Source organism: Physeter macrocephalus, chromosome 18 (genome assembly GCF_002837175.3).
Source record: "Physeter macrocephalus isolate SW-GA chromosome 18, ASM283717v5, whole genome shotgun sequence".
Lineage (NCBI taxonomy): Eukaryota > Metazoa > Chordata > Mammalia > Artiodactyla > Physeteridae > Physeter > Physeter macrocephalus.
Window position 1 is genome coordinate 7,554,374 of NC_041231.1, and position 22,650 is coordinate 7,577,023.

General features: G+C 50.1%; 2 protein-coding genes across 2 annotated transcripts; both read left to right on the plus strand.

Moving 5' to 3' along the window:
• The first annotated feature begins 7,293 nt into the window (after nucleotides 1–7,293).
• CHCHD4 (coiled-coil-helix-coiled-coil-helix domain containing 4) lies at nucleotides 7,294–15,247 on the plus strand. The gene is made up of 3 exons (XM_007105485.2): nucleotides 7,294–7,484; nucleotides 13,292–13,390; nucleotides 14,201–15,247. The coding sequence occupies exons 1-3, from the start codon at nucleotides 7,463–7,465 to the stop codon at nucleotides 14,485–14,487; spliced, it is 408 nt and encodes a 135-aa protein (XP_007105547.1). The 5' UTR covers nucleotides 7,294–7,462; the 3' UTR covers nucleotides 14,488–15,247.
• A 1,096-nt stretch (nucleotides 15,248–16,343) lies between these two features.
• LOC112064947 (mitochondrial intermembrane space import and assembly protein 40-like) lies at nucleotides 16,344–18,324 on the plus strand (the record flags this gene model as incomplete). Its single annotated transcript, XM_028478817.1, has 2 exons — nucleotides 16,344–16,467; nucleotides 17,278–18,324. Coding segments are annotated over 2 exons (411 nt in total), but the record flags the coding sequence as incomplete, so codon positions are not given.
• Nucleotides 18,325–22,650: the final 4,326 nt, after the last annotated feature.

Consider the following 22,650-nt stretch of genomic DNA (forward strand, 5'->3'; position numbering starts at 1 on the left):
AATCCGCCTGCCAATGCAGGGGACACAGGTTCAATCCCTGGCCTGGGAAGATACCACATGCCACGGAGCAACTAAGCCCATGCACCACAACCGCTGAGCCTGTGCTCTAGGGCCCACCTGCCACACCTACCGAGCCCGCGTGCTGCAACTACTGAAGCCCGCATGCCTAGAGCCCGTGCTCTGCAACGAGAAGCCACCACAATGTGAAGCCCGCCCGCCACAACTAGAGAAAGCCCAAAGCCCGCATGCCTAGAGCCCGTGCTCTGCAACGAGAAGCCACCACAATGTGAAGCCCGCCCACCGCAACAGAGTAGCCCCCGCTCGCCGCAACTAGAGAAAGCCCACGTGCAGCAATAAAGTCCCAACACAGCCAAAAAAAAAAAAAAAAAAACAAACTCCAACTAAAATAACAATGTCTAACGACTTGACACTATTGACCATATCTGTAGTTCTATATAAGATAATAGGTATGCACAACGCACATGCAGGGTAAAACTGGCGTAAGTCCTATTGGACAGTTGACCATCAGTCCTTGCCAAGCAGTTTACCAGCCTAACCTCCTAAAAGGAAAGAAAAAACCAGGCTATTAAGATCTGTCACCAAGGGACAGGATGCAGGGCAGGTAAGCAACCACCAACCACATCGAGGGACCAAATATTTGATGACCTAATGTATTCTACCAACAGATTAATGATCAAAGGGGGAAAATGAGGCAATGAAATTTATATTTTAAGGCAGGACATGAAAATTTAAGCATAAAATTCTCTCTGTGTGCGTTTGGGCCTCTTCTCTCCCTCCCTAACGTGCAGTCTGCATCTGCATTACACTGACTAGACCTTCTCAAAGACAGAAGCACCTGCTCGACTGTAAAGATTATTTTTTTTCCTTTCTTCTGATGCTAGCAATGCAACGTCATAAAAGAACAGCGTTCTTTCCCAGCCCTGCAGGCAGTCATGGTGATTTACTGCTCCTCTGTACATGCCCACTGGACAATGTGTCTTTGATGAACTTCATATAAAATATCAGTATGTCATTTTGATGTTCCATCCTTTGATTTGAAAACGTACATGACTGTGCCTTTGACTTTTTTTTTTAATACGTGAGATACATTTATATGATGGTAAGTGCAAGAAAGAACATACTACAAGATAATGGGGTACAATGACGGGGGTGGGGAGTGGGGTGGACTGGGGATGGCACTTGAGACTTGAGTCAGTATACACACTGCCTTGGGAGGAGGATGACTTTTTTTTTTTTTTTTGGCTGCGCTGGGTCTTCATTGCTACGTGCGGGCTTTCTCTAGTTGCGGTGACCAGGGCCTACTCTTCGTCGCGGTGCATGGGCTTCTCATTGCGGTGTGTGCCTTTGACTTCTAACATGTGGAACAGTTCTCAGAGCTTCTGAGAGTCTATCTCCTGGGTTATAATCCTGTTTGGCTCAAATAGAATTAACTTTGTTTCTTCTTAACTTGACTGTTAATTGAATTTTTGTCAGAGTCTTCATGGAAACGTGTTTTCATTTCCCCAGGGCATTAGGTACATACCTAGGAGTGGAACTGATGGATCATAGGGAAGATGCATGTTTTCTAAGAAACTAGCAAATTGTTTTACAAACAGGCTATTAGAGATGTATTTCTAATTCAGTCCAACGAATAGTGGCTGAGTTTCCTTAGGGCAGTGCCAGGCCTCATAGGGGTGAGAATGTAGGGGTGAGAGGCTTTAGGGCCATTGAGTCAGGGCGACAAACAGTGCCAGGCCTTGCTGAGTGCCTGGTGAGAGGGGCAGATCCAGTGTCAAAGGAGTGACCCCTTCCAGCTGGGAGGGTCAATGCAGGCCCCCTAAAGGAGGGGGCATTTTGAGTGGGCTCTCAGAGGCGGACCCTGGGGTGAGGGCATCCCCAGCAGGGGGAATAGCAGCCTCTCTGCTCTGGCTGGGTTGTGGAGGGCGTGGGGAGGAGAGGAGGGCAGCTAGGCAGCTCTAGGTGGGTCATGGTAGGCTGCAAACTCCAGAGTCAGTGGGTCAGGATTTGTCCAGCCGGTAACAAAGCACAGTTGGCGTGTCCGGTGCTGACCCAGAGGGTCATCATCCAAAGCAGGATTCTGGAGCCAGGAGTCTGGGTTTGAGTGCAGGCTCTGCTACACAGCAGCTATGAGACCTTGGGCAAGCCATTTAACCCCTCTGTGCCCGGCACTTCCTCACGGGTAAAATGGGGATAATAATCCAGTACATAGGGTTGTGGTAAGAACCAGAGGACATAATTACTGGATGCTCAGTGCCCAGGGCACAGGGAGCCCCATGCCGGTGCTGGCTGGTGGGAATGCAGTCAGCTTTCTCTATCACTGATACCAAGGCTGCGCTGGGCTGAGCTGACAAAAGCCACAAAGATGTAAGCGGTTCCCAGATGAGCAGGCAGAGTAAGCTAGCCCATCCTGGCACTGGGGAGTCAGAGGAGAGTCAAGTCAGTATCTGCTTAAACGAAGCTGGTGCCATGTTCTCTGACTGTCGCTGAATGCCACCAGCCCAGGCCTGCCAGGGCCCAGACGTCCACTGCATTCAGAAATGGTCTCGACTTTCCAGGCCATTTGGAAACATTAGTGGAGCAATTTGCTGCAGGCAGGTAGGTGACCATCAACCATCATCATGATGACAATGGCAAACACTCCAGTCTATCACAGGCCAGACACGGACAAGCCCAAGGAGGTGGGCACTATCACGACCTCATTTCGCAGACGGGAAAACAGAGGCCCAGCAGTTACAACACCAGTCCAGATCACACAGCCTCTAAGAGATGGACTTAGGATTCAAATCTGGGCAGACTGGAGGCCACTCTCCTACCACTCTGCTGTGCGTTTGGGCCTCTTCTCTCCCTCCCTAACGTGCAGTCTGCATCTGCATTACACTGACTAGACCTTCTCAAAGACAGAAGCACCTGCTCGACTGTAAAGATTATTTTTTTTCCTTTCTTCTGATGCTAGCAATGCAACGTCATAAAAGAACAGCGTTCTTTCCCAGCCCTGCAGGCAGTCATGGTGATTTACTGCTCCTCTGTACATGCCCACTGGACAATGTGTCTTTGATGAACTTCATATAAAATATCAGTATGTCATTTTGATGTTCCATCCTTTGATTTGAAAACGTACATGACTGTGCCTTTGACTTTTTTTTTTAATACGTGAGATACATTTATATGATGGTAAGTGCAAGAAAGAACATACTACAAGATAATGGGGTACAATGACGGGGGTGGGGAGTGGGGTGGACTGGGGATGGCACTTGAGACTTGAGTCAGTATACACACTGCCTTGGGAGGAGGATGACTTTTTTTTTTTTTTTTGGCTGCGCTGGGTCTTCATTGCTACGTGCGGGCTTTCTCTAGTTGCGGTGACCAGGGCCTACTCTTCGTCGCGGTGCATGGGCTTCTCATTGCGGTGTGTGCCTTTGACTTCTAACATGTGGAACAGTTCTCAGAGCTTCTGAGAGTCTATCTCCTGGGTTATAATCCTGTTTGGCTCAAATAGAATTAACTTTGTTTCTTCTTAACTTGACTGTTAATTGAATTTTTGTCAGAGTCTTCATGGAAACGTGTTTTCATTTCCCCAGGGCATTAGGTACATACCTAGGAGTGGAACTGATGGATCATAGGGAAGATGCATGTTTTCTAAGAAACTAGCAAATTGTTTTACAAACAGGTTATTAGAGATGTATTTCGAATTCAGCCCAACGAATAGTGGCTGAGTTTCCTTAGGGCAGTGCCAGGCCTCATAGGGGTGAGAATGTAGGGGTGAGAGGCTTTAGGGCCATTGAGTCAGGGCGACAAACAGTGCCAGGCCTTGCTGAGTGCCTGGTGAGAGGGGCAGATCCAGTGTCAAAGGAGTGACCCCTTCCAGCTGGGAGGGTCAATGCAGGCCCCCTAAAGGAGGGGGCATTTTGAGTGGGCTCTCAGAGGCGGACCCTGGGGTGAGGGCATCCCCAGCAGGGGGAATAGCAGCCTCTCTGCTCTGGCTGGGTTGTGGAGGGCGTGGGGAGGAGAGGAGGGCAGCTAGGCAGCTCTAGGTGGGTCATGGTAGGCTGCAAACTCCAGAGTCAGTGGGTCAGGATTTGTCCAGCCGGTAACAAAGCACAGTTGGCGTGTCCGGTGCTGACCCAGAGGGTCATCATCCAAAGCAGGATTCTGGAGCCAGGAGTCTGGGTTTGAGTGCAGGCTCTGCTACACAGCAGCTATGAGACCTTGGGCAAGCCATTTAACCCCTCTGTGCCCGGCACTTCCTCACGGGTAAAATGGGGATAATAATCCAGTACATAGGGTTGTGGTAAGAACCAGAGGACATAATTACTGGATGCTCAGTGCCCAGGGCACAGGGAGCCCCATGCCGGTGCTGGCTGGTGGGAATGCAGTCAGCTTTCTCTATCACTGATACCAAGGCTGCGCTGGGCTGAGCTGACAAAAGCCACAAAGATGTAAGCGGTTCCCAGATGAGCAGGCAGAGTAAGCTAGCCCATCCTGGCACTGGGGAGTCAGAGGAGAGTCAAGTCACTATCTGCTTAAACGAAGCTGGTGCCATGTTCTCTGACTGTCGCTGAATGCCACCAGCCCAGGCCTGCCAGGGCCCAGACGTCCACTGCATTCAGAAATGGTCTCGACTTTCCAGGCCATTTGGAAACATTAGTGGAGCAATTTGCTGCAGGCAGGTAGGTGACCATCAACCATCATCATGATGACAATGGCAAACACTCCAGTCTATCACAGGCCAGACACGGACAAGCCCAAGGAGGTGGGCACTATCACGACCTCATTTCGCAGACGGGAAAACAGAGGCCCAGCAGTTACAACACCAGTCCAGATCACACAGCCTCTAAGAGATGGACTTAGGATTCAATTCTGGGCAGACTGGAGGCCACTCTCCTACCACTCTGCTCTGGACTGTGTTCCTCACTCCTTGGGAGCTCGCTGCAGGCAGGCAGGCAGGACAGGAAAAGAAGCCAGTCCCACTACAGCCAGTGCAGTCCCCAAGTCGATGGCTGGAAGGCCTGGCGTCCTCCTGGGCCTCCCCTCAGCACACAGCTAGGAGCCAACATCAAGATAAGGGGCTCAAAGATGGCCTTAAGAGAAGAAGGTGCCCCTCAGGCTGGCGAGCATGCAGAGTGGCATGACACACGCAGCCCACATTCTGGACCAAATGCCCAGTAAACATGGATGGTCGTGGAGATTTCCTCCCTGCCCACTCCCCTACTCCAGGCTTCGAATCAATGAGTAGTGAGTGGTGGGAACAGGGGTCGACATACAGGCTCTGAAAATCACTTGCTGTGTAACACTGGGTAAGCTGCTCTACCTCTCTGATCCTGTTTACTCATTTATAAAGTGGAGATGGTAACAGTAACTCCATCACTGGACAGATTTTACAGTGATTAATAATCCTGTGGCCTCCCTGCTCCACCCCACCATCTTCAGATCTTTCTTCCTCACGGGGCCTGGTGGACCCTGTAAATGTGCACCCCACTGCTGGGTGAATCAACAAAGGTCTGGCAACAGAGGGAACCCTAATTCATCTACATTCCTTGGCAAAGGTCAGGACCCAATGTATCCAAGGTCTCTGCCCACCAGGACTGAAGACAAACTGTTTTCTTTTCTATGTATTAAGTACCTGCTATGCCCCGGACACTATGCTAAGCACAGTCTCCCTTAAACTTCACAGTAACTGCTCCCATGAGGAAACAAAAATCCCAAGAGATTAAGGCCACACAGCTACTGAGGAAGAATCTGCATTTTCCCCCAGGTCAGCCTAACTCCAAAACCTGCCCCACACCTTCCCATGACCTGCCAAGCTGGCTGAGAGACCCTGGGCAAGTGCCGTCCCCTGCCGGGGAAGTTCCCCATCTGTAAGATATGTTGGTGGCGGTATGGCGGCAGGCCAGTGTCCTGCCACAGCCTGGGTCTCTCCCGGCAGCGGACCCTGCGTCTCACGGACCACCTCTAGGTGCACCATTTAAGGCTTCTCGGCCTCCCAGACGACTCTAATCCAGGCTGTGGGAGACACAAGCCCTGGCTTCTCAGGGGGTGTGGGAGGCAGAGAGGACGCTTGGGGACAGAGGAGGGGCCTGAAAAGAGCGGGTAACAGACCAGGGGAGAGTGGCTAGACACTCCACCACAGCAGGAGGGAGGAAGGGAGTGCCTGGGCTGGCAGGGCTGCGAGCTGCCTCCACACACACTTTCACAGAGAAGGGGTGTGTGAATCACCAGCTCCTCCCATGCCCAGCACCCTGGCGGGAGGTGCCCCTCTGTTTGTTGAATGAATGTTGGGCTTAAACAGAAAGATTCCTGAGATAAGGCTGGCCGCAGGGAGAAGCAGCCAGCAGCCGTTCCAGGGGCACCAACTTCGGCCAGGGCCTCTGCAACCAAATCCATGCTAGGAAGCCGAGGGCCCCGCCGTAGGGAAATGCCCCCTTCTCCCCGTCGTCCTAACTCCTCCGCTCCCAAACTAGCCCACGCCCCTCTGCAGCATCACAGCCGGGGTTTACATACCCCGCTGGGGCGGAGAGCTCACCGCCCGCCCGCCCGGACAGTGCGTCGCGGAACAGCTCCGCCCAGGCGGATCGGCTTCACCACCGCCCCAGTGGACTGGCCCCTTCTCTGCGGCCCCGTCCAGCCCTCAAGGTCCTTACATGGGAGAAATCCGAGGGCCCAGGCGAGAAGTGGGAACAAAAGGAGGAGCTGCGGGGAGCCGGAGCCACACGTCCCAAGGCCCGGTCCCCGCCACCGCGCGCCCCAAGGAGTCCAGCCGGGCTGGGAGAGATGGACAGACGGCTCAGCTGCCGGAAGGCCCGGATACGGGCGCGAGAGGGAGGGGGTCACCGGGCAGGGGGTCGCGGCGCGCCCGCGGGGAGAGCGGGCCGGGAGACGGGGAGGCCTGGGTGTGGCCGGCGAACCAGGAGACACTCACGTTCGCGGCTATGCCGCGGCCCGGTCGCACCCCACCTCGCTCGGCTCAGCTCCGAGAAGGGTTTACGGCCGCAGCGCGGAGTCCCGCGGCCTCTCGCCTGCCGGAGAGCGGTAAACACCGGGCCGACTCCCAGAGCCCGGGACGCGCCACAGAGGTACCGCCCCGCGGGCGTGAGCTTTTGGGCTCTCGCTCGCCGCGCCGCCTCCTGGGAAATGTAGTCCTGGGTCGGGTGCGCTCTCCAGAGTTGCAACCCACCGGTACCTCACTGATGCGCCTGAGCACTGCAAGCAATTCTGGGAAATGTAGTTCCTATTGCCTGGGGAAGTGACCGGGCTGCGTGCTGCCTACTGGGAAATGTAGTTCCCGGCTGAGGGCCGGGCTAGACGCGCCGAGGCAGGCGCGCGGCGGGCAGGCCTGGAGGGGGCGGGTCCGCGCGGGCCTCCAAGCCGCCAGCCCCGCAGCGGAGAGGTCACGGCGTGAGGCCGCCGCCACAGTCGCCGCGAGGTCGGATCGCCGGGCTGCACCATGGCCTACTGCCGGCAGGAAGGTAGGAGAGCGGGCTGCGTGGAGACGGCCTACGAGGGCCTGCAGGGGACATGCGGTCTGTGCAGCCCCCCGGACCTCCGCGCCCCCACTGCAGGCGCGGGGGACAGTCCTCGGGACCCTCGGTTTGGGCCCGGCGGCGGGGTCGCCATTCCCGGTTTTCAGATGAGAAAACCGAGGCCCGGGTAGGAGCCAGGCCGACCGAGATCACCGTGAGGCTCGAACCCGGATCTCGGAGGGAACAGCACATGGGGGAGCTCGTAAACTAGGCCCGGGTCAGGGCGGTGCGAGCGCCCTGCCTGCGGCTGGTAACGGGGAATTTATTGATATTAATTATAATGTTACTGTGGCGCTCACCACACACCACGTGTTCCCGTTTGCACTGCCTTCAACTGTCCCGGAAAGTCGCCCCTCGGTGGGCGCTCCGCTGGGGGTGGGAGTGCCGCCCGCTGGGACGGGTCAGGCCCTGGTCCAGGAGTTTTGTGCGTGGCCTATCTCGCGCCGACCTTCCTAAGTCAGGCTCTGCTTTTATCCGGAGAGTAAACCAAGACCCAGAAGTGACTTGGGTAAGCCACACGGCCGGCAGGCAAGTCGCAAAGCTGGGATTGGAGCCCCGCGGTCTGATTCCAGAACTAACCAGTGTGGTGTCCAGTGGACTCCAGGGAGCCTTCCGCTCAGAAGACACCCTGCGCAGAAAACAAAACAAAATAAAACAAAGTTGGTCCCCGCCTACTGTCTCTCTGCTTGTTACCTCCACCCGGGACCTCAGAAGTCTCTAGGCCGGGTCCAAGGGTCTTCCTGCACAACCACTAACCGGCTCTGTCCCTGAGCTGCCACCCAACTCCTCCAGGGCCTAGTGTCCAGTCTTGTAAAATGAGAAGTTGATCTTCATTTATTCCGCGCATATTCATGAAGCACCTTCTCGGTGCCAGGTGAGGGGAATGGTGGACACCTGAGACTATAAAGTTCCAGAGAGAGTTGGAACTCACCCAGAAATCCTTTAGCGAATGGTCCAGCTCCCTCAGTTAATTAAGGAAATCTTAAGCCCAGAGATGGAGGTGACCCACCCAAGGTCATGCTTCAGTTAGGAGAACAGCTCAGTCTAAAATGCTAAGCCTTTTCCCAGTACCCCATTGTGCTCCTGGAATCCTCCCTCCCTGGGTCATAAAGCCGTAATACTCACTGATGTCTCTAATGAGTAGTTTCCATTGATTGATATTTAACTCTGCCATGAGCAAAAGTCCTCTGCCCTCACCACTTTGTTAGACAGCAGGTCTCTTGTTTGTAATTTCCTTCTTCTAAGTCTAATTTACTTCCTCATTTAGCAAATTTTTTTTTAAACCTTTTGGGTATAATGAAGCTATAATCCTCATTCTTGAGGGTTTCTAAGGGGTTGCAGGTTCTCTGGGAAGCAGAGGCAGGTGTTTAGATCCCTATCTTTTCCTGGATCAAAGATCTCTCTCTTTCTTAGTTTGGGGATGAGAATTAAAAGCACTCACTTTAGGCCTTCCCTTGTTTTTATCTTATCCATGCCACTGTCCCCTAAGTCCCCAACTTCTTGTTTTTCTACCCACCGATTCTTTATGCTTCCCATGGGACTTAGAGAAACGATCCCAAACTCTGTCCAGATTAAGGCTGATGTGATCGAGCCCCTTGCCTGACCCGGCTCCTGCTAGTCTCTAACCACCCGTCACTGACCAGCCACACTGGCCTCTGGCCGTTCCCTTTGCCTGTGCACCCTTCTTCCAGCTCTTCCCATGGCTACCTCCCTCATCCTTTAAGATTCAGCTCATATGTCACCTCAGTGGAGTCTTCTCTGGGCCTTTGTGTCTTTCACATCCTAAATTCTTTGAAATTACCTGGTTTATTTTTGTCATTTTCCTTCCTGTCTATGTTCTTGCAGCAAGCCGGGAGCATTAGACGGGCCATATCCCCGGCACCTTTACCCAGTGAACCCATACACACGGCTGCCCTCTGTTCTGAGTGAATCACTTGCCTGTGCACATTTACTTCAGGGGTCCGCCCCCCAGCCTTGGGGTTAAAGGCCTTAGCTGGGCGTTCAAGGTGTTGGGCAGCGTGGACTCAGGCTAGCTCCCTGGCCCAGGGCCACACTGTTCCTGTCTTTGTTCCTCCTTTTCTAATGCTGACCGTGTTCTCTCCTGTTGTGTCAACAAACGTTTACTGAGTACTTGTGATGTGCCAGCCACTGATCACATGGCATTGGGCACAGGTGGGCAGTCTGCCTTTGTGGCATGGTGGGGGTGGCGGGCACCCCTTCTGGGTTGGATGTACCAAGAGATTCTGCTGTGTAAAGACCCACGCGTGTTCTAGGGGGAATGAGACCACCCATCCAAGGTTTTTTTTTTCTCTAACCTACTGCATGGTGATAGCCGTTCTGTCTTCCGCCCTCTGCTGGGTCTGGGGTCTTCATGTCTGAATTCAGAGTTCATTCCTCCATTCACTTTTTCAACAAATACTGATTACCCACTATGTCTTGGGCACTGTTCTAGTCTCCGAGTATACTGCATTGAATGGAATAGACAAATCCTTGCCCCTAAGGAGCTGACATTTCAGTGGGGGAGACAGGTGGTAAACAAATACATAATTGTTAGGTGAGAAAAAGCAGGTTAAGGGTGATGGGGAGTGATGAAGGAAGATGGCCTCTGAGCAGGAGGTATGAAGTCAGGGAGAGGGAGGCTGTGAGGGTATCTGAATGTGCTCCTCATTTTCCCATTGCTACGATATGAATGTGTCCCCCCAAAATTCATATGCTGAAATCCAAACCCCAAGGGTGAATGGTATTAGTAGGTGGGGCCTTTGAGAGGAGCTTAAGTCATGAGGGTGAAGTCCTTATTAGGTTGTTTAAAAAGGTTGATTCTCCTATAGTGAGTCCAGCATCAGGGAATCCCTGCTTCCTGACATTGAGAAATATATTTTTGTGTTGATTTTTAAATTTTTCTTTTATTACTGTCATGTAAACGTCTAAGGAACCTGCTCTTATAAACATGTGCCCGTGGGCTTCAGTGACTCTAAAACCGGACGGATGAGTGGATTGAATTCTCACAGCATTCAGTTTACAACATTAATTCAGTCCTGTAGATGATATTTGACTGAATTGCCCCTTGCATGGAGAATGTGCTTCTGTGCCAGTGGTGGGTCCTTGAGGTTACTGTCCCTGTGGTCTGAGGGCCAAGGTCGTCCAAGGCCAATCTCTGACCGAGGAGCCTTTGCTGTGGAAACCAGGAAGTCGCTGGCCCTCCTCCGCTGGGAGTTAAGTCCACCCCAGGCCTTTTCTCCCATTGGCCGTGATCAGGAAAAGCTTGACTTGGAACTCTAAGAGGGTGTAAGGTGGTTATCCACATCCTTCTGAATATGCTTGTATCAACTTTTTAAGGTTATCTTGGAAGTGAAAACAAGCATTTTTATATTTTCTCCCGAGAACTGTAATGAGACTTCCAGTCTAGCTGGTTACCCCACTAGTTGGCAGTCATGACGAGTTCTTTGTTCACAGTTGGGACTCGGGGATCGGTGAGCACTGTTCTTCTGTCAGTCCTGTGTCCACTCTCAGACATTCCTTCTGGGACAGGTGTGCAGTGGACAGGGTGACACACTCGCAATCTTTCAGACCAGAGTTTGTGTTCCTGCTCTGCCTTCACGTACTATGTGCCTTCGGGCTGGTTTCCTATCTTCTCTGGGCCTCTGTTTCCTCTCTCTGTAAAAAGGAGATTAGTAATACCCACCTCACAGTGTTGGTGTAAGGATTAAATGAGCCGACGGGTGGGGAAGTAGGGCCCAAGCGTGTAAAAGATGCAGTTATGTTCTGCCGTTAACGATTCTGATTCCAGTTCCAGTGTGTGGGTATTTCTCCCACATCAAGCAATTCTCTGACACCAGCAGTATGTCCTACAATTCAGCTCAATCTGTCACTGTTTACCTGGAGATGGTGTCAGATCCCACAGTTTAAGGGCTCAGTCCTGCAACACTCCTCCCCCTCCAACTGCAGGTGCCAATCACAAGTCCCAGGTTGTCATCTGTTCTTAACCACTGGCTGTAGATCAGAGGTTCCCATGACCTCCTCCTAGCGTTGGATTAATTTGGTAGAGCAGCTCACAGAACTCAGAGAAAGTTTACTTACTAGATTGCTGGATTATTATAAAAGGATAGAATATTATATTATAAAAAGATATAACTCAGGAACAGCTGAATGGAAGAGACGCACAAGGCAAGGTGTGGGGAAGGGGCGGAGCCTCCATGCCCTCTCTTCCCGAACCTCCAGGTGTTCACCTGTCCGCTTGGGCTTTTGCGAAGGTTTCATTACATAGGCATGATTGATTAAATCATTGGCCACTGGCAGCTGATTCAGCCTCCAGCTCCTCTCCCTTCCCCAGGGTGGGGTTTGGCGGGGGGGTGCGGTGAGACTGAAAGCTCCAACCCTCTAATCCCAGGGCTGTTTCTCCTGGCAACCAGCCCCCATCCTCAGGCTCCCCCAAGTCATCCTATTAACATAACAAAAAGACCTTTATGCTCTCATTGCTTGGGAAACTGAAATTGTAGGAGAGCTGTGCTAAGAATGGGGTCAAAGGCGAAATATATATTTCTTATTCTAAATGACAGTATCACATCCTTCGATCCAGTGTAACCGATCTCTCTGGGGGATGTCCAGGAAGGTGCCTGAGGGGACTCGGCCTGTGGGAGGGACCTGGAACATTCTGGGTGGGGTTGTGCATCAGTGACTCGGGAGCCCATCAGTGGTATGGACGTGCAGAGAGCTTGATTCAGCTTCTGTTCTGTGAGGCTGGGCCTCTGGGCCTCATAAGCCCCACAGGTGCCTCCCGTACCCAGCAGGCTTGGACGCCTTGCCTTGGCCTGAGACCGGCCTCCCCATTCGGCTGGGCCCAGCTGAGATCTTGGTAAACAAAACTGTCAGAGCTGAGCTGAGCAATTGTGTCAGCTTATTTATTTTTCTTAGCACGCAGCACTTTTGCAGGCTGCTTTCAAGTGTTCTGAACACTGGCCAGAATTACCAGGGTCTTTAGGTTCTTCAACATGCCCTGGCTGCCCGGCCCCAATCCTTTCCCAGGCCACTTGGGACAAGCCACCTTCTCTGAGATAGAATGGGAGGTGTTGGAGCAGAACCCTCAGGTGTTCTGGAGCAGGCCGTGGTCCTGAGCGTGCCGAGGGTCAGCTGCCATTACTGTCACCCCTCCTGGGAGACCCTGTACAGGTGTGGGGAGGGTGTAAACACCAAGTACCTTCCCTCTGTCCTCTCCACTGTCGTCACTGGCACGTCTCTCTGGTGTTTACTGTCACCCTCGTGCTTTTCTCAAGCCTCTTCCGGAGGAGGCCGACAGGTGAAATGTTATGAAGGCGCCTGCTGGCAGGTCCCGAGGGGCCTGGAGCAAGTGGACCAGGTGCTCACAGGGACGGGAAGTGACAGAGCTGTCAGAGCTCATGGGAGTTCTAAGCAGAGGAAGAAGACCCGTTTGTTAGATGTCAGCAAACTTGGGGACGGAAAACAGCTGCATTGGATGGCTTGGGGCGTCTCGTCTCCCACCCGAGGATGCACACGGCGCCAGCAGGAGCCGTCTTCCTCCTCCCCAGTCCAGTCACAGGCACGTGATGCAGGAGGGGCTGCTAGGCCTTCCCCCAGAGTCAGCAGTGAGCGAGTCCCCAGCCTGGGGAGCACCCCTGAACTCACTTCGGGGTTTCAAATGGGACAGTCTTCAAACAAGGTTTTCGTGGCTGCTTGGGTTTAGGGCTGATTCACAGCTCCTGGGTGAAACATTTATCCCTCTGTTCTCCAAACGCTAGGGAAGGATCGAATCATATTTGTGACCAAAGAGGACCATGAAACTCCAAGCAATGCGGAGCTGGTGGCTGACGACCCCAATGATCCTTACGAGGAGCACGGTGAGTGCCGGGCGAGGGTGGGAGTCCAACGTCCCTGGCCGCGGCCGGGTTTCCAGGTGTCTACCTTGGCCACCGCTGCTCCTAGGACACTGAGTGCATCTCCACCAGGTGTGAGGGGCTGTGTGCTTTCCAGCCCTCGTTCCCACGCGCTTCCCTGGCCATCAGGCTGAACCTAGGAGTTACTTCTTTCTTCTGCCTCTCTTTCTTGTGAGTTTTGGAATGGTTTTCCATTTTTACAAGAATGGGGCGCAGTGCTCTGGCACGTCACTCGCTTTTTCCTGCCCACCATGCCTTGGACATCTTCCAGCCTCGCTTTTACCAGTCCTCACACTGTGCTGAGCTGAGAGCAGCTGAGGAGCGGGAGGGGCTTGAGGAGAAGGTCTGTGGCGCAGGGGGTCCTGACCATCTGTGTGAAAGGAGGAGACCAGCACCTTGACTCCTTAAAGTGTTTGGGCTTTCAAAGCTTCTCAGTAACCATCCGAGCGGTTACTTCCGCTTTGGATTAAACGGTTTCCCTGTGTAGTTCTTGGAGCACAGGCACGGCCACAGCACTGGGAGGCGGCTTAGGACACAGAGCAGTGCTGCACACGGAGAGAGTCGCTGATGGTGACCTTTCCGACTGAGCCGGGAATGCTGGGTTTGTGCCGGGCATTTGAACCCCATCCCGAGGGCGTGGCAGGTCCACCGGTGAGTGCCCGCCAGGCAGTGGTTCATGTCACCGTTAGGCCTATGAGGACTGGTCTTGGTTTTGCTTTTTCTGAAACCTCAGGCAGCACCTCTCACACTTCCTTGCTCATCTTCCTGTCCCAGGACTGATCCTGCCCAACGGAGACATCAACTGGAACTGCCCGTGCCTTGGGGGCATGGCCAGCGGCCCGTGCGGGGAACAGTTCAAGGCGGCCTTTTCCTGCTTCCACTACAGCAAAGAGGATGTCAAGGGGTCGGACTGTATAGACCAGTTCCGGGCCATGCAGGAGTGCATGCAGAAGTACCCGGACCTCTATCCCCAGGAGGAGGAGGAGAAGCCAGCGGATCGATTAGAGGAAACGGCTGTCTCTGAGGCCACCACAACCAAAGAAGAGGAGGGGTCCAGCTAATGAGGGCCCTGAGCACTGGGCTCCAGCCTCCTTCAGAGAGGATGAACCTCTCCAAGAAGTGTCTCTCCCTCTGTTGTTCTGTGCACTGTAATGTACAAAATAACTTATTGAGCTGATCAGGGGTCTTGGCCCCTTGATATGTACATTGAAATATGGGTTGTATGTATGTGTGTCTCACATAACCTGTCAGCGAATGTAGCTGCCACTTTTGAATTCTCAGATTGTCCTGAATTTTGCCATTTTGAAATAATGTGCTGAATAATCTCAGCAACCAAAAATCTTTATCTGGGAGTGTTTCTTGTGAGTGAGCTGATTTATTCTGATTCATTGTATCCCTTTTAGTAGATTTTATACCCAGTTGGAAAGTGAAATAGAAACAAACATCTTCCTTTAAAAATGCTGGAGGGGGGCCATTCCTTATAGAAGAGGCAGCATGGTCAGACCTTGAGTATTTGACGAAGCACTACGCTTCATTTCTGATATATTTTGGTTTCCAGTTTGCATTGAGCTCCAGGTTTTCTACGTTTGGAAAAACAGAGCTTTGAACCCTCTGAGTGACTCCCTTTGTAAGTGAAGAGAAAGGCTGTTTGTTTTGTTCTTGTTATCCCCAAAGCTCTGCTTTGGGGTCTGTGTTCACACTGGCTCTGTCTCAGCCTGTTCAGATGCAATGTTCTTGAGAGGTGGGGACCTAATCATTACCAAAGTAGCACTTGAGAGAGGAAAAGGTGTCAATTAAAAGGAAATCATGGTTTTTACCTGATTTTTGAGTGGGTTTTAATTTGCTTTTCCTAATTAAAAATATTGTGATATAAGGAAATATAAATTATGAAAAATTCAATTGAAATTCTCCTTTGAAGAGACTGGTAGATCACTTTGAATCTGTTAAAATTTTCTGTGTTGCATCCATACGGAGCTCACTGATTCTGTCCGTGAGCAGATGCCTTCACACAGGCGTCGCTGTCAACATTAACGTGTCGTATTTGTTAGAAATGAGTCCCAGCCCACACTGCCCAGGCGACATGAAGCATGAGCACAGGAGGCTGCCTTCCACCCAGAGAGTGAGCTGTTGGCTCTCTGAAACCTGGAGGCCCAACTCAGGGTGAGGAGTGCGGTTCTGAGTCTGGGGTCAGGAAGCCGGAGCCACCAGCTTTGGAAGCCGTGCAGCCTGGAGGAGCCTTGGGACTTCTTTGAGCTGCAGGCAGAGCCTTGCATGTTTAACAAACATACTTTTTCAGGAAACGTTTTGATCAAGATGTCACTGACCTGTGACTAGTCCTGGATCCCATTCATTTGATTCAGGGAACCTCTACCGTCCATGTCCTAGGGACACGGGAAGGTGACTTATCTGGCCTCTGCTTGTATGAAGCTACAGTCCAGCCAGGGGTCAGCATTTACTAGAAAGCAAGACGAATCAGAAAAGCAGATCCCAGGGGCAAGGACAGGATGGCAGAGTAGAAGGACCTGAGCTCACCTCCTCTCACGAAAACACCAAAATCACAACTGGTGAACAATCATAGACAAAAAAGGACTAGAACCTACCAAAAAAGATATTCTACTTCCAAAGACAAAGAAGAAGCCACAACGAGAGGGTAGGAGGGGGCGCATTCATGATACAATCAAACCCCATACCCGCCAGGTAGGCAACCCACAAACTAGAAAATAATTACATTGTCCAGTCACAGGCACGTGATGCAGGAGGGGCTGCTAGGCCTTCCCCCAGAGTCAGCAGTGAGCGAGTCCCCAGCCTGGGGAGCACCCCTGAACTCACTTCGGGGTTTCAAATGGGACAGTCTTCAAACAAGGTTTTCGTGGCTGCTTGGGTTTAGGGCTGATTCACAGCTCCTGGGTGAAACATTTATCCCTCTGTTCTCCAAACGCTAGGGAAGGATCGAATCATATTTGTGACCAAAGAGGACCATGAAACTCCAAGCAATGCGGAGCTGGTGGCTGACGACCCCAATGATCCTTACGAGGAGCACGGTGAGTGCCGGGCGAGGGTGGGAGTCCAACGTCCCTGGCCGCGGCCGGGTTTCCAGGTGTCTACCTTGGCCACCGCTGCTCCTAGGACACTGAGTGCATCTCCACCAGGTGTGAGGGGCTGTGTGCTTTCCAGCCCTCGTTCCCACGCGCTTCCCTGGCCATCAGGCTGAACCTAGGAGTTACTTCTTTCTTCTGCCTCTCTTTCTTGTGAGTTTTGGAATGGTTTTCCATTTTTACAAGAATGGGGCGCAGTGCTCTGGCACGTCACTCGCTTTTTCCTGCCCACCATGCCTTGGACATCTTCCAGCCTCGCTTTTACCAGTCCTCACACTGTGCTGAGCTGAGAGCAGCTGAGGAGCGGGAGGGGCTTGAGGAGAAGGTCTGTGGCGCAGGGGGTCCTGACCATCTGTGTGAAAGGAGGAGACCAGCACCTTGACTCCTTAAAGTGTTTGGGCTTTCAAAGCTTCTCAGTAACCATCCGAGCGGTTACTTCCGCTTTGGATTAAACGGTTTCCCTGTGTAGTTCTTGGAGCACAGGCACGGCCACAGCACTGGGAGGCGGCTTAGGACACAGAGCAGTGCTGCACACGGAGAGAGTCGCTGATGGTGACCTTTCCGACTGAGCCGGGAATGCTGGGTTTGTGCCGGGCATTTGAACCCCATCCCGAGGGCGTGGCAGGTCCACCGGTGAGTGCCCGCCAGGCAGTGGTTCATGTCACCGTTAGGCCTATGAGGACTGGTCTTGGTTTTGCTTTTTCTGAAACCTCAGGCAGCACCTCTCACACTTCCTTGCTCATCTTCCTGTCCCAGGACTGATCCTGCCCAACGGAGACATCAACTGGAACTGCCCGTGCCTTGGGGGCATGGCCAGCGGCCCGTGCGGGGAACAGTTCAAGGCGGCCTTTTCCTGCTTCCACTACAGCAAAGAGGATGTCAAGGGGTCGGACTGTATAGACCAGTTCCGGGCCATGCAGGAGTGCATGCAGAAGTACCCGGACCTCTATCCCCAGGAGGAGGAGGAGAAGCCAGCGGATCGATTAGAGGAAACGGCTGTCTCTGAGGCCACCACAACCAAAGAAGAGGAGGGGTCCAGCTAATGAGGGCCCTGAGCACTGGGCTCCAGCCTCCTTCAGAGAGGATGAACCTCTCCAAGAAGTGTCTCTCCCTCTGTTGTTCTGTGCACTGTAATGTACAAAATAACTTATTGAGCTGATCAGGGGTCTTGGCCCCTTGATATGTACATTGAAATATGGGTTGTATGTATGTGTGTCTCACATAACCTGTCAGCGAATGTAGCTGCCACTTTTGAATTCTCAGATTGTCCTGAATTTTGCCATTTTGAAATAATGTGCTGAATAATCTCAGCAACCAAAAATCTTTATCTGGGAGTGTTTCTTGTGAGTGAGCTGATTTATTCTGATTCATTGTATCCCTTTTAGTAGATTTTATACCCAGTTGGAAAGTGAAATAGAAACAAACATCTTCCTTTAAAAATGCTGGAGGGGGGCCATTCCTTATAGAAGAGGCAGCATGGTCAGACCTTGAGTATTTGACGAAGCACTACGCTTCATTTCTGATATATTTTGGTTTCCAGTTTGCATTGAGCTCCAGGTTTTCTACGTTTGGAAAAACAGAGCTTTGAACCCTCTGAGTGACTCCCTTTGTAAGTGAAGAGAAAGGCTGTTTTTTTTGTTCTTGTTATCCCCAAAGCTCTGCTTTGGGGTCTGTGTTCACACTGGCTCTGTCTCAGCCTGTTCAGATGCAATGTTCTTGAGAGGTGGGGACCTAATCATTACCAAAGTAGCACTTGAGAGAGGAAAAGGTGTCAATTAAAAGGAAATCATGGTTTTTACCTGATTTTTGAGTGGGTTTTAATTTGCTTTTCCTAATTAAAAATATTGTGATATAAGGAAATATAAATTATGAAAAATTCAATTGAAATTCTCCTTTGAAGAGACTGGTAGATCACTTTGAATCTGTTAAAATTTTCTGTGTTGCATCCATACGGAGCTCACTGATTCTGTCCGTGAGCAGATGCCTTCACACAGGCGTCGCTGTCAACATTAACGTGTCGTATTTGTTAGAAATGAGTCCCAGCCCACACTGCCCAGGCGACATGAAGCATGAGCACAGGAGGCTGCCTTCCACCCAGAGAGTGAGCTGTTGGCTCTCTGAAACCTGGAGGCCCAACTCAGGGTGAGGAGTGCGGTTCTGAGTCTGGGGTCAGGAAGCCGGAGCCACCAGCTTTGGAAGCCGTGCAGCCTGGAGGAGCCTTGGGACTTCTTTGAGCTGCAGGCAGAGCCTTGCATGTTTAACAAACATACTTTTTCAGGAAACGTTTTGATCAAGATGTCACTGACCTGTGACTAGTCCTGGATCCCATTCATTTGATTCAGGGAACCTCTACCGTCCATGTCCTAGGGACACGGGAAGGTGACTTATCTGGCCTCTGCTTGTATGAAGCTACAGTCCAGCCAGGGGTCAGCATTTACTAGAAAGCAAGACGAATCAGAAAAGCAGATCCCAGGGGCAAGGACAGGATGGCAGAGTAGAAGGACCTGAGCTCACCTCCTCTCACGAAAACACCAAAATCACAACTGGTGAACAATCATAGACAAAAAAGGACTAGAACCTACCAAAAAAGATATTCTACTTCCAAAGACAAAGAAGAAGCCACAACGAGAGGGTAGGAGGGGGCGCATTCATGATACAATCAAACCCCATACCCGCCAGGTAGGCAACCCACAAACTAGAAAATAATTACATTGCAGAGGTTCTCCCACAGGAGTGAGAGTTCTGAGCCCCAAGTCAGGCTCCCCAGTTTGGGGGTCTGGCATCAGGAGGAGGAGACCCCAGAGCATTTGGCTTTGAAGGCCAGCAGGGCTTGATCACAGGAACTCCACAGGACTGGGGGTAACAGAAATGCCACTTTTGGAGGATACACACAAGGTCTTGTGTGCATCAGGACCCAAGGGAAAAAGCAGTGACTTCATAGGATCCTGGACCAGACCTACCTGCTGGTCTTGGATCGTCTCCTGGGGAGGTGGGAGGCAGCTGTAGCTCACTGTAACTCACTTGGGGACAAGGACACTGGTGGTGGAGGTTCTGGGGCATACTCATTGTCGTGAGTTGTCCTGGAGGTCACCATTTTGGCACTGAGACCTGCAGCCCTTTGGCTCCAGTGTTGGGATGCCTCAGGCCAAACAACCAACAGGGCAGGAACATATCCCCACCCATCAGCAGACAGGCTGCTTAAAGCCTTCCTGAGCCTGTAGCCACCTCTAAACACACCCCTTGATATGGCCCTGCCCACCAGAGGCAAAAGACCCAGCTCCACCCACCAGTGGGCAGGCACCAGTCCCTCCCACCAGGAATCCTGCACAAGCCTCTAAGACCAGCCTCACCCACCAGGGGATAGACACCAGAAGCAAGAGGAACTACAATCCTGCAGCCTGTGGGACCGCAAACACAGAAAGTGAGACAAAAAGGTGGCAGAGGAATATTGTTCCAGAGGAAATAACAACCCCCGAGAAGAACAACTAAGGGAAGTAGAGATAGGCAACCTACCCAAAAAAGAATTCAGAGTAATGATAGTAAAGATGATCCAAAATCACCGAAAAAGAATGGAGGCATAGACTGAGAAGATAGAAGAAATGTTTAACAAAGAGCTAGAAGATATAAAAAACAAACAGTTGAACAATAAAATAACTGAAATGAAAAAATACACTAGAAGGAATCGATAGCAGAATAAATGAAGCAGAAGAACGGAAGCCAGCTGGAAGACAGAATGGTGGAAATCACTGCCACGAAAGAGAATAAAGAAAAAAAGAATGAAAAGAAATGAGGACTGTTTAAGAGACCTCTGGGACAACATTAAATATACCAACATTCACATTATAAGGGTCCCAGAAGGAGAATATAGAGAGAAAGGGCCTGAGAAAATATTTGAAGAGATAATAGCTGTAAACTTCCCTAACCTGGAAAGGAAACAGCCACCCAAATCCAGGAAGCACAGAGTCCCATACAGGATAAACCCAAAGAAGAACATGCTGAGGCACATATTAATCAAATGGACAAAATTTAAAGACAAACAAAATATTACAAGCAAGAAGGGAAATGCAACAAGTAACATACAAGGGAATCCCCATAATGTTATCAGCTGATTTTTCAGCAGAAACTCTGCAGGCCAGAAGGGAGTGGCACAATATATTTAAAGTGATGAAAGGGAAAAACCTACAACCAAGAATACTCTACCCAGCAAGGCTCCCATTCATATTTGATGAATAAATCAAAAGCTTTACAGACAAGGAAAAGCTAAGAGAATTCAGCACCACCAAATCAGCTTTACAACAAATGCTAAAGGAACTTCTGTAGCCAGAAAAGAAAAGCCTACAACTAGAAACAAGAAAATTACGAATGGGAAAGCTCACTGGTAAAGGCAAACATACAGTAAAGGTAGGAAATCATCCACACCCAAATATGATATCAAAACCAGCAGGAGAGTACAAATGTAAGATATTGGAAATGCATTTGAAATGAAGAGACCAGCAACTTAATCTTGAATATATATAGACTGCTATATCAAAACCTCATGATAACTGCAAACCAAAAGTCTACAATAGATAGACAAAAAAGAAAAAGGAACCCAAACACAACACTAAAGATAGTCATCAAATCACAGGAGAAGAGAACAAAAGAGGAAGGGAAGAAAAAAGACCTACAAAAACAAATCCAAAACAGTTAACAAAATGTCAGTAAGAATATACATATTGGTAATTAGCTCAAATGTAAATGGATTAAATGCTCCAACCAAAAGACACAGACTGGCTGAATGGATATAAAAACAAGTCCCATATATATGCTGTTCACAAGAGACCCACTTCAGATCTAGGGACACATACAGACTGGAAGTGAGGGCGTGGAAAAATGTATTCCATGCGAATGAAAATCAAAAGAAAGCAAGAGTAGCAATACTCATATCAGACAAATAGACTTTAAAATAAGACTATTACAAGCCACAAAGAAGGACACTACATAATGAGGAATCCAAGAGGAAGATATAACAATTGTAAATATATATGCACCCAACAAAGGAGCACCTCAACATATAAGGCAAATGTTAACAGCCGTAAAAGGAGAAATCGACAGTAACACAGTAATAGTGGGGGACTTTAACACCCCACTTACATCGATGCACAGATCATCCAGACAGAAAATCAATAAGGAAACACAGGCCTTAAATAACACATTAGACCAGATGGACTTAATTGATATTTATAGAGCATTCCATCTGAAAGCAGCAGAACACACATTCTTTTCAAATGCATATGGAACATTCTCCAGGATAGATCACATGCTGGGCCATAAAGCAAGCCTCAAGAAATTCAAGTAAATTGAAATAATATCAAGCATCTTTTCCAATCACAACACTATGAGATTAGAAATCAACTATAAGAAAAAAACTGTAAAAACCACAAACACGTGGAGGCTAAACAACATGCTACTAAACAACCAATGGATCACTGAATAAATCAAAGAGGAAATTAAAAAATACCTAGAGACAAATGAAAATGAAAACACAACTATCCAAAATCTACGGGACGCAGCAAAATCAGTTCTAAGAGGGAAGTTTACAGTAATACAATCTTACTTCAAGAAACAAGAAAAATCTCAAATAAACAACCTAAACTTACACCTAAAGCAATTAGAGAAAGAAGAACAAACAAAACCCAGTTAGTAGAAGGAAAGAAATCCTAAAGATCAGAGCACAAATAAATGAAATAGAGATGAAAACAATAGAAAAGATCGATGAAATCAAAAGCTGCTTCTTTGAAAAGATAAACAAAATTTAGACAGACTCATCAAGAAAAAAGGGAGAGAGCTAAAATCAATAAAATTAGAAATGAAAAGGGAGAAGTTACAGTGGACACTACAGAAACACAAGCAACTATATGCTAATAAAATGGACAACCTAGAAGAAACGGACAAATTCTTAGAAAGGTACACTCTCCCAAAACTGAGCCAGGAAGAAATAGAAAATATAAACAGACCAATCACAAGCACTGAAATGGAAACTGTGATTTAAAAACTCCTAACAAACAAAAGTCCAGGACCAGATGGCTTCACAGGTGAATTCTATCAAACATTTAGAGAAAAGTTAACACCTATCCTTCTGAAACTATT